The 12,536-nt window shown below is 39.7% G+C and overlaps 1 protein-coding gene across 2 annotated transcripts in view; it reads right to left on the bottom strand.

Annotated features, from left to right (window-relative positions):
- Window positions 1-4,411: 4,411 nt before the first annotated feature.
- The window catches only part of PLCL2 (phospholipase C-like 2), a 211,021-nt gene continuing 202,896 nt past the window's right edge, over window positions 4,412-12,536 (bottom strand). For both annotated transcript variants that reach the window (XM_011933713.1, XM_011933714.1), the window contains exon 6: window positions 4,412-5,285. In XM_011933713.1, coding sequence (XP_011789103.1) covers window positions 5,106-5,285 — 180 coding nt within the window. In that variant the 3' untranslated portion in view covers window positions 4,412-5,105. The remainder of the gene's footprint in view (window positions 5,286-12,536) is intronic.

The following is a 12,536-nucleotide window of genomic DNA, read 5'->3' as shown; positions in this document are numbered from 1 at the left end:
TCAGAGAAAGGTTCGACACCGTACAGCTCATGGTCCTCAGAGCCCAATACCAACCTGTAGACGCCGAAGCAGAATCAGAACTATAAGACCCAAGATTGGCTCTAGAGGTGCCTGAGAAAAGGGGGGAATGAAAGAAATCAGGCACATTCCTCAGTCCTGGGCCCAGCAAATACATTCAGCTTGACACCATATATCTCTCAATTTCCTGAGCCCAGTACAAACACGGCCCAGTGCAAATACAGACACCATATGTCTCTCAATTTCCTGGGCCCAGTGCAAACACGGCCCAGTGCAAATACATTTCTCCATATATCTCAGCTTAGGAAATCCTGGGAAATCCCCGATAAGGGCGCCGCCGCTTGTAGTTTTACTGAAAGCACGGGAACAATAGATAACTGCTAAATGTATAACTTAATATGTTAACCAATTGTAATGCTGTAACCTAAAGAATTCCCTTTTTCCCTGTTCCTCTGTAACCTTACAAGTCCTATTTTCATCGGGCTATAAAAAGCGAGCACGCGCATTGTTCGGGGCCCTCTTGTATGTTGAGAAACGGAGGGACCAAGTTCGAACTTGCATTAAAGATCCTTGCCGCTTGGCTTTGACTCTGGACTCTGGTGGTCTTCTTCGGGGAATAAACGGTCTGGGCATAACAAGAACAAATGACTGTTTCAGGTTTTAGGGGTTGTGTTACAGAGCAGTAAATACTCCCTCCATCTTCTCAAGAGTGGTGAGGCCCCATTAAACACCCTCATGTTCCCACCTATCAATAAGGAATGGCAACATTACAACAAGTCCACTGCGAACTGGGCGCTGGTCTAAGTGCTTCACAAACAACTCATAAGACCCCTGTATGGGAAAGCAGCACTAAACAAAATACTTCCACAATTACAGAGGTAAGGTAGGTTAAGCACACCTCCCCTCAGCACTCAGCTAGGAAGTGATGGGATGGAACCCAGGTAGCCTCTCAGGGGGCCTCTTCATAGCACTTTCCATAGTTTTAATTGCACCTATATCTTTGGAATTATTTGGATCAATGTCTCTCTCTTCCCAGTTACACTGTGAGTTCCATGGGGGCTGGGACCATGCCTGTTTTTGTCCAGAGTGAATCCCTGGTGTCTAAAATGGGCTAAATAAAATCAGAGTCTCAGTGGCTTCTAGAGAGTCCATGTATCACATTAAAGAAGAATAAGGCAGGGTGTGGTGGCTCACGCCTGTAATCCCAGCACTTTGGGAGGCCAAGGTGGGTGGATCACTTGAGTTTAGGAGTTCAAGATCAGCCTGGTCAACATGGTGAAACCCCGTCTCTACTAAAAATACAAAAATCAGCAGGGCATGGTGGTGCACGCCCGTAGTCCTGGCTACTCGGGAGGCTGAGGCAGGAGAATCACTCGAACCTGAGAGGCAAGAGTTGTAGTGAGCCGAGATTGCACCACTGCACTCTAGCCTATGCAACAGAGCAAGACTCTTGTTTCAAAAAAAAAAAAAGGAAAAAGAAAATGCCAACTGCCTATTTTACTTTACAAGATGGTACCCAACTTGTAGTTTAGAGGTGATACATATATCTGGAATTCAAAAGAATGGTTGGGAATATAGGTTTTGGAGCAAGCAAAGCTGAGTTTAAATCCTGACTTGAGCACTCTATGGCCTTAGTTAACTAACTTGTCTAAAGTCTTTATTTCTTCATCTGTAACATCAGACAAATACTTTGCCAGTTGTTGAGAAGATGAAATGATATGTGCAAAGTGTCTTGGACACAGCTCTTGGCACACAGTCCCAACAAAGAGTCCCACTGTCAAATATTAGAAATAGAAAATTCTTACAACTGACAGCAAATATTAGGTCTGTTCGTAGCAAATATTGGCCGAGACATGAGCAACCACCAAACCTGTGGACAGATATATCCAGCTTGGGCGTTCTTCCTCATTGGATGGCTAAATCAGAACTAAGCTGTAACCGCACTAAATTTGCATTTATAACTTTTTAAAACGCTTGATTGAAGATTCAACAAATTCAAAGTACCTCAACATACTATGAGGCCACATGGCAAAGATTGCATGTGGAAACATTTGCAAGCTGGATGGCTTTCCCCATTCGGTGCTTCACAGCCCAACTCCATGTAGGTGAGGAAAAGCAGCCTCCTTAGGGGCTGCCCACCACCAGGCCTAAGAACTCTGCTCCTTGCCCTGGTTCCTGGGTCACACCCACCCGGAGATGGTAAGCACTTGTGTTTAGATGGCTTCTTTCCCATTGTTTAGAAGCCATGCCTACTAAGGGCAGAAAATAGACCAATGCCTGTAAGACTTTAAGTAGCGGAGAGGATACACTGAATATGTATGTGCAAAGAGGAAGCAGAATGTACTTAGTGTGTTCCTAGAGGCCTCAGGATTTAGTCTGTGGGACTGACATCAACATAACTGCTGGAAACGTGACACTGGGCTTGCCAGTGTGACGTTTCATTGCCTACTGAATTGACCAGGTGTTTTCCATGATTTCTGTGCATTTTTGTCCAATTCTGAATTTTCCTGTGTCCTCAGCAGAGATTTGCCAGTTGTTTTCATGCTACCTCTGATTGTATATATTCCTCCTAATTGGGAATAATGCAGTATGTGTGTTTGTGTGTGTGTCTATAATGTGCCCTATGTAAGCATTAGTCAAATTCACAAGGAATTACTGGTATTTACAATCACTTTTATTTGACCTGTGGGGTTATAACAAGGCCTCCTCAGGTTCAATCCAGAGTGGACCAGTCCTTTGTAAGAAAAAGCTGTTTATAGAGGTCCAGAAATCATAACCTTGGCCCTTGCCAGTTTAATGAATGTTTTCTGTTTCCATACGAATGGGAAAAAAAGAACAGAATAGCTCAACCGGCCATGAATTTGTGCTCTGCTGATAGGAGTCATCATCCTCAGGAAGGACGGTGCAGTTACTAGATAAACAGGAGGAACGCTGCAGCTTTGGGAACAACTCCCGGCAGGCATGCCTGCTATTCCCATCACCTGGCTTATTTCTCTGATGAAATGGGTCAAAAGACGGTTGACATTTTATCATGGAAAGGTGGAGTAAACCCTGGGCTGGGTTCAGCACCAACACTACCCCTAACAGACTTTTTGACATCAGGCAATGCATTTTATTTTTATCTGCAACTTTGGTATCTGAAAAAGAAAGTGTAAAACTGAATGTTCTCTCACACGCCTTCAATTTTAAAATCGATTCTAAGCCTGTATAAACTACAATATATTACATGTATTTTGCTATCAAAGTTGTTCAAGTCACATATTATATAATGCCTGTCATTACTAGACATGTAAAAATTTTTTTTCAATTTCATTATTCTTTAAAAGACATTATTCATGATTTCTGGATTTTTCACTTTAAATTGAATATTGCTATTTACTTACCAGCTAAGTTTAAGTATTTGTAACAATAATCTAGGTTACACATTATTTCATTTCTCATTCTATAAGTTTACTTTTAATTCTCTGCTATTTTCTATTCCTTTTTACCCCGTGTAGAGGTCATTTCTGGGCTAAGAGCCTAAGCTACTGTCTGGTGGTTAGCTGGGTGCGCAGGGAACAGCACCATTATCCAAGTAACAGGCTTATTTTCTAACAAATTATATCCAGAGAAGGGCAGTGGAGATGGGCACCTTAACTTAAGCACATTATTAGAACGCAAATGACAAGAACGGAGCAAAGCATTATTTAAGAGGATACTGAGGAGCCTGGGCAGAAACAAATGAGCAGCATCAGCGCCTGAGCATCTCTTGAACTGTGAGGAAATCACTAATAAGATACTCAGCTGAAGATTACATACACTTATCTGGCTCACATACCTGCGTCGCTGAATAGAAAAGAAGGGATTGTTGAAGATTTAGAGTAAATATTGACCCTTCCAAAATTTGAAAGCAGTTTTGGTTTGGGAGAAGCAGTAATTAGGCGGCAGTGTTCAGTATCTTGAAAGCACGAAGTTTCACTGATTTGGAAAATAAAAGCTTGGATTAAAAACTCAGCTGGCTCAAAATTACCTTTCAAAAGTGAAGGAAAAACAGATACTTTCTTAGACAGACATAAATTGAAGGAATCTGTTGCCAGTAGAACTGGAGGAAAGCTACACCTGCTCCTGCCCTGTAACTGCTTTTGACTTACTACTTGCCAGATTCTGAGGCGCATATCACTACAGACCTGATTCAGAAGCATCAAGAGGGCAGCTGTGGGTATCTCGGTTCACTTTACAGTCAGCTGCTGTTGCTTAAAGCTGTTGAAACCTTACCAAAAGCAAAATAAGGTCAGCCCAGACAAGCAACTTATTTTTGACAAAGCTGTTCAACAAGTAAGTGGCCACGCTTAAGAGTAGAATATTTTGAACCAGAAATCTTAAAAGTTAAGGCTTCATTAAACACATGTACTGCTATTGGAGAAATATCATAAAACATCTTTTTAATGTGAACACTACTTCATACAATGAAAAACTATTTACAATGTATTGTTTCCAGATTTGTTGCTTTTACATCATCTCTACCCATGTGCTGACTCGGCATGTATCTTCAGCCAGGGAGCTTCAGTCCAATTGCACATTCTCCTCGATGGCTCTCCAAGGACCCCGAGGATTCAGGGAACCTGTCCACTTACATTCTCCTTAGTAATTATGGCTCAGCAAGCATGCCACCAAAATCATCTAGAACCCAGATACTCTGGCAACCCCACATAAGTAAAAATGCGTAGATCAGGTTTTTTCTCCAATAAATAATAATTTGACAATCCAATCCATTTCCATCTTAAGAAATTGTTTTCACTTAGGAAAATGTTTCTCAATGGAGCTAGAGTGAATAATCTGTTCTTCATACTGGAACTGAGTTAGAATGTCTTTGTATACAAATATAGCATATTTTGGCCAGCAATATAATTGCTTGCTATAGAGTTTATTTGCCTTCACACGCAGGATTGCTACATACATTCACAGTTTTAATAGACTGTAATTAGCTATTCCAGTTGTGCTTTAAAATCCCGAATATCATTCTCATTAGCGAGTGCAAAGCAAATGTCCCATCTGACTACAATTGGTCCTAGAGTTATAAACTCCATAATGATTTATTGTAAGTTTCCTCATTCTCCAGTTTCATCATTTGCTTTTTCAGGTATGACTTCCAAGCTCCGGCGTGGCTTCTGGACATCAGTATTTTCGGTGCCTGGTTTATTAAGTCCACATGAAACAGCAGCAAAATGGATTTGTTTCAGGTTCTCCAAAGTCTCATTCTTAGCATATTTCAAAAGATCTGCTTGTCCCTATAACAAAACATGCAATTAAACAGTATTAGATATGACATAACTTAGTGTTAGACTTCAACAAAGGTATCTTTCACTGAAATGGAAGTATTTTGATTCCACAAGAGGGCATAATTATTTCTTATTGGCACTGCATCTGAATAGGTCAATTTTAATAAAAAGTGAGTTTGTTTTCCCAGCTTCAGTACCACACTCCAAGAGTATGCTGCTTTTCTGGCCCTTTCTATTTATAGATCTGCATGGGGTTCTGTGTGCATGGACTATTCCTGTCTATCCTGGTTACAATTACATCTTTCATTAGTTGTTTGGCCAATCTTGTTTTTTCCCTTTTAAGGTTTGAATTAAAAAAAACTTTTATTTTGAAATAAGTTTAAATTCACAGAAGGATACAAATGTAGTACAGAGAGGTCCTGTGTACCCTTTCCCAAATTTCCCACAGTGGTTATGTCTCACATAACTATAGCACAATATCAAAACCCAGATGCTGACAGGGGTACAAAGTGTGCCTATGCTTCTGTGTGACTTCATCACGTGTGGGTTCACGTAACCACCATGGCAACCAAGGCACAGTACTGCGCCATCACCACTGGGAAGTCACACCCACCCCCTCCTCTCCACCATCCCTCAACCCTGGCAACCACTGATCTGTTCTCCATCTCTGAAGAACCACTAATCTGTTCTCCATCCCTGAAGCCCACACAGCCTTTGGTAAGTGCTGACAGCCGTGGGCACACAGCAGGTCCTCACTGAGCAGTTGCTGAAAGAAAGAGTGAAGCAAAGGATTCTCTACTCAGGATATATTTATCAGCCAAATTTTAATTTCTTTGCTGAGGTCTGACCATCGACTTGATCTGTATGCAGTACAACACGATATAGGTCAGAAAACAGTGGGTGAATTGAAGCACAGTCACTTGGAGTCTGGAACTGGTGCTGACAATGGGCCAATGCAGTTTGTCACCCTCTCTGTTCTTGACATTTTGGACCAGAGAATTCCTTGGAGGTGGGGAGCTGTCTTGTGTATTTTCAGATATCGAGCAGCACCCTTAGCACATCCTAATGTTTGCAGACATTGATAACTGTCTCTTGAGTGGGAGGATGAGATACCCCCAGTTGAGAACCACTGGGCTAATGCATCAGCCAACAATTCCAAAATTATTGAGCAGAAGAGATGATGTGGTGCTCTATTGTTGTAAATTCCAACACTCCTACTTTGCTTTTTTGTTCATTTTTCCTTCCAAGTTTAACCTGCCTTCCACTAACAGTTTTTTCTACTTACACTATTACCTTTTCTTCTTTTTCTCCTTGCTTGCTATTTTTTTCCATCCCCTTGGGTTCTCAATTTATTCTATTATTTTCTTGATGATTCCTCTGTAGTTTGACTTTTCTTTGTCCTACTTACACCTCCTCCCTGTTTCCCTCTTTCTGAACTGCCTCCCAGTGTGTGTCCCCTTTAAGGCATTCCTGTCCAGCAAGAGCTTGGGGCCAGCTGCAGACAGCAATGGGCAGGGACTTACCTTGGCTGGCAAATGGACTATAGTCAAATGTCAGCCACTTGTGAGATCACATTGCAAGGCAATTTTAAACCATCATGAGGCCCAAATCCACAGAAGTTTGCTGCTTACCACTTACCATGCATGGTTTTCCTGCTTTACAGAGTCCTTTAATTAGTAACTATAAATAGATGTTCCCTTGCTTAGATTAACTAAAGGAGCTTCATTTTTATTCATTCTTACTAGTCACTGGACTCATATGTTGAAAATTTACTAGTTCTGAGGTCCCTGTATATATAGCATATTGTGTCAGGAGTATAATTTCATGTTAAATAGTGTATTTCCCTTCACAAGCAGAATTGCTACATACATTCACAGTCTTAATAGACTGTAACTAGTCTTTGATTTGTGTTTTAAAACTCCAAATATTTTTTTTTTAAATTAACAAACTTTAATTTTTAGGACAGTTTTAGGTTCACAGCAAAACAGAGCAGAAACTACAGAGACTTCCCTTACGCTCCCTCCCTATGGAAGCCTTCTCCAGTAGCCACAACCCGCACCTCGGTGGTACACTTGTTACAATCAATGAACCTATGTTGCCACATCCTCTCAAGTCTATTGCTTAAATTAGGGTTCATCCTTGGTTTTGTATATTCCATGGGTTTTGAAAAATGTGTAACAACATCTATCTACCCTTATAGGATCATGCAGAATAGTTCCACCACCCTAAAATTCCTCTGTGCTTTGCTAGTCATCCTTCCCCACTCCCAACCCCTGGCAACCACTGATCTTTTTATTGTCTCCAAAGTTCTGCCTTTTCGACAATGTCATATAGTTGGAATCACAGTGTGTAGCATTTTTGGATTGGCTTCTTTCGCTCAGTAATATGCATTTAAATTTCCTCTATGTCGTCTCATGGCTTGATAGCTCATATCTTTTTAGTGCTGAATAATATTCCATTGTCTGGATGCACTGCAGTTTATGTATCCATTCATTTACTGCAGGACATCTTTGCTGCTTCCAAATGTTGGCAATTAAAAATAACTCTGCTATAAGCATCTGTATGCAGATTTTTGTGTGGACATAAGTTTTCAGTTCATTTAGGTACATTCCAAGGGGTATGATCACTGGATCATATGATAAGAGTATGTTTAGTTCTGTAAGAACTACAGACAGTTTGACAGTTTCTGACAAATTGTCTGCACCTTTTTGCATTCCCACCAGCATAAATGAAAATTCCTGTTGTTCTACATCCTCACCAGCATTTGGTGATGTTAGTTTTGTATTTTGGCTCCTGTAATAGATGTGTATTGGTATCTCATTGTTGTTTTAACATACAATTCCCTAGTGACATGTGGTGCTAATATATTTTCCATTTGTATATCCTCTTTGGTGAGGTGACTGTTCAGACTTTTGCCCAGGTTTTAATCAGGTTGTTTCCTTACTGTTGAGTTTTAAGCGTTCTTTGTATTTTTTAAGGGTTCTTTGATTGTTCAGACTTTTGCCCAGGTTTTAATCAGGATGTTTCCTTACTGTTGAGTTTTAAAAGTTCGTTGCATATTTTGGAAAACAGTACTTTATCAGGTTGTCCTTTGCAAATATTTTCTCACAGACTGTGGCTTCTCTTCTCATTCTCTTGACATTGTCTTTTACAGAGCAGAAGTTTTAAATTTTAAGGAAGTCCAACTTACCCATTCTTTCTTTAATGGATTGTCCATGGTGGTGTATCTGAAAAATCACTGCCATATCCAAGGTCACCTAGATTTCATCCTGTGTTATCTTCTAGGAATTCTATAGTTTTGTGTTTTGTATTTATGTCTATGATCTATTTTGAGTTAATTCTTGTGAAGGGTGTAAGATTTGTGCCTAGACTGAATTTTTCATGTGGATGTCCAGTTTTTCCAGCACGATTTGTTGAAAAGATAAAGTCTCTATTCCACTGTATTGCCTTTGCCCCTTTGCCAAAGATCAATTAACTATTTTATGTGGGTCTATTTCTGGGCTCTTCTATCCTGTTCTGCTGATCTGTCTGTCTATTCTTTTCACACTGTTTTATTTCCTGTAGCTCTACAGTAAGTCTTAAAGTCAGATAAAGTCAGTCCTCTGACTTTATTCTCTCCTTTAATATTGTGTTGGCTATTCTGGGTCTTTTGCTTCTCTCTTTAAACTTTAGAATCCGTTTGTCAATATCCACAAAATAACTTGGTGGATTTATTTGATTTTATGCTTGCTGGAATTTTGATTGAGATTATGTTGAATCTATATATCAAGTTGGGAAGAACTGATACCTTGACAATATTAAGTCTTCCTATCCATGAATATGGAATATCTCTCCATTAACTTAATTCTTTGATTCTTTCACAAGAGTTTTATAGTTTTCCTCATATAAGTCATATATATGTTGTTAGATTAATACTTAAGTATTTTATTTCTGGGGTTCTAATGTAAATGGTCATGTGTTTTTAATTTCGAATTCCACCTGTTCTTTGCTGGTATATAAGAAATCAATTGGCTGGGTGTGGTGGCTCATGCCTGTAATCCCAGCACTTTGGGAGGCTAATACTTGAGCCTCAGGAGTTCAAGACTAGCCTGGGTGACATGGCAAAACCCCATCTCTATATAAAAATACAAAAATTAGCAGGGTATGTTAGTGTGCACCTGAAGTACCAGCTACTTGAGAGGCTGAGGTGTGAAGATCACCTGAGCCCAGGGAGGTCAAAGCTGCAGTGAGCCATGATCATGCCAGTACACACCAGCCTGGGTGACAGAGTGAGACCCTGTCTCAAAATTTTTTTTCTTAAAAAAAGAATTCAATTGATTTTTGTATATTAACCTTGTATCCTGCAACCCTGCCATAATTGCTTATTATATTGTTCCAGGAGATTTTTTTGTCAATTCTTTTGGATTTTCTACATAGATGATTATATCATCTGTGAACAAAGACAGTTTTATTTCTTCCTTCTCAAGATATATTCTTTTTATTTTATTTTCTTGTCTTACTGCATTAGTTAGGACTGGACTTCCAGGTCAATGTTGAAAGCACTGGTGTCAGAGAACATCCTTGCTTTGTCCCTAATCTTATCAGGATTGCTTTGAGTTTCTTACCTTTAAATATGATGTAAGCAGTATGATTTTTGTAGATGTTCCTTATCAAGTTGAGTAAGGTCCTCTCTATTCCTAGTTCACTGAGAATTTTTATCATGAATGGGTGTGGAATTTTGTTAAATGTTTTTTCTGCATCTACTGATATAACCATGAGCTTTTTCTTCTTTAGCCTGTTGATATGATGAATGACATTAGTTGATTTTTCAAAAGTTAAATCAGCCATGTATACCCAGTATAAATCCCTTTTGATCATGGTGAATAATTCTTTTTATTCATTTTTGGATTTTAATTGTTAATAGTGTGTTAAGGATTTTTGCATCTGTGTTGATGAGAGATACTGGTCTATTGTTTTCTTTTCTTGTAATGTCTTTGGTTTGGTATCAGGATAAAACTGGCCTGGTAGAATGAGTTAGGAAGTATTCACTCTGCTTCTATTTTCTGGAAGAGACTGTAGAGTATTGGTATCATTTCTCCTTTAAATGTTTAGTAGAAACCAGTAAACCTATCTGGGTTGGTGCTTTCTGTTTTGGAGGCTTATTAATTATTGATTTGATTTCCTTAATAGATATAGAATTATTCAGATTGCTTATTTCTTCTTATGTGAGTTTTGGCAATTTTACCTTTCAAGGAATTGGCCTGTGTCATCTAGGTTTTCAAGTTTGTGGGTATAGAATTGTTCATCATATTCCTTCATTATCCTTTTAGTGTCCATAAAATCTGTGGTGATGTCCTTTATTTCATTTCTGACATTAGTAATTTGTATCATCTTTTTTCTTAGCTTGACTAAAGACTTATTGATTTTAATAAGGTTTTCAAAGGAGTGGCTTTTGGTTTTATTGATTTTTCTCTATGCACTTTCTGTTTTTAATTTCATTGATGTATGCTCTTATTATTTTTATTAATAAAAATTAGTACCTACCAAAATGCCTATCTAGGCATCATTCTTTGGACATCACACGTCCAGTTGAGTTTCTGATATCCTGCTACTACTCCTACTACCAGCTACTCTTCAGTCAAAGCAACCCCATTCTTGACCTGGACCAAGGACCCTGGTGTCATTATTTACTCTTCCCTTTTTCTTCCATCTATCATCCCACCTGTCAGTAGGTCTTATTGTCACAATCTTCAAAACATATATATAAAGTTTCTCACCACTTCTTACCATCTTCACTGCCACCATTGTGGTATAAGCCACCATAATCTTTTTTGGAGTTTATTCTTACTGGTCTTCCCTCTCCATTTTCAACATGACAGCCAGAGAGCTCAAATTAAAACACAGGACATCCCGTCCTCTCTGTTTAAAACTCTTCAGCAGCTCCCCAAATAACTCAGAGTGAGAGTCAAAGTCCTTGCCCACAGCCTCATCTGACTTCTTTCACCCACCCACCCACCCACCCTGTAGTGTTCACCCAGCCTCTGATATGGTACGCTCCTAAATGTTCCTCAAACCCATCAGGTCCTCTTTAGTCCAGCCTCAATGTCTATGCACTCATTGTTCCCACTACAGGGAATGCCCTTGCCACAGAAATGCACCTGGCTAGCTCCCTCCCCTCCCCTTGATGCCATCTTGATTCTGATGCCCTCTTCACAGCAGCGCCCTCTCTGACAGCCCCATCTTGTCTAATTAGAACTCTCATTTCCTGTCCATAATTCTCCTTACTGCTTCCCGGCCTTGCTTTTTCCATAATACTTATTGCCTTACTCTACTGCTTGGTTTATTGTCTGTCTCTTCCACTAAATATAAACTTCACGAGGGCAGGAATTTTTGTCTTCTGATCAATGCTGAATCCTCAGAGCCTAGAACAGTGCCAGGTACAGAGTCAGGGCTCCATAACCATCTGTTGAATGCATTTAAAGTAACGTAATTAAAGTAAAATGTGAAAGTCTCCCCTTTAATCTCACAGCTGCCCCCTAAACAATGAGTTTTGTCTTTTTTTCGGCATTATATGTATATTACAAACAGTTATCTTATTTTACTTTTAATGTAAATACAATCAAGCAATCTATATTGTTCTTTGGTTTCCCTTTTTCTTCACGAAAAGTTATGTCTTAGTGATCTTTCCATGTCAGCATATATAGATCTACCACATGATGACAGGGCATTTAAAAACAAAAATCCCCAGATGGCATACGGTAATTAATGTGGTAATAGCAGAGTTCTTCATCTGGTTGAATCTTACATTTCTCAACTTCAGAGAAGTCATCATGGTATCTTGAACAGAATAGGCCTTTGGACATTACCAAGGCAAGACACAAAGGACTCCCAAAGGCAATAAATCTGGGCTTGAGAAGCTGCTGAACTTTGTCCACATCACTTTTAGTTTGTTCTATGTGTCTAAAAATACATGTTTAAGACGTCTTGGAGGTAAGGCATGTAGCGTGAGTGAAGACAATTCTGGCCAGGCATGGTGGCTCATGCCTGTAATCCCAGCACTTTGGGAGGCCAAGGCAGACAGATCACCTCAGGTCAGGAGTACATGGTAAAACCTCGTCTCTACTACAAATACAAAAAAACTGGCTGGGCATGGTGGTGGGCACCTGTAAACCCAGCTACTTGGGAGGCTGAGGCATAAGAATTGCTTGAACCCGGGAGGCGGAAGTTGCAGTGAGCCAAGACTGTGCCATTACACTGCAGCCTGGGCAACAAGAACAAAAC

Source organism: Colobus angolensis, unplaced genomic scaffold, assembly GCF_000951035.1.
Source record: "Colobus angolensis palliatus isolate OR3802 unplaced genomic scaffold, Cang.pa_1.0 Scaffold129, whole genome shotgun sequence".
In the NCBI taxonomy this organism is placed as follows: domain Eukaryota; kingdom Metazoa; phylum Chordata; class Mammalia; order Primates; family Cercopithecidae; genus Colobus; species Colobus angolensis.
The sequence above is the reverse complement of the archived record's forward strand: the minus strand, read 5'-3'. Positions and strand labels throughout refer to the sequence as shown.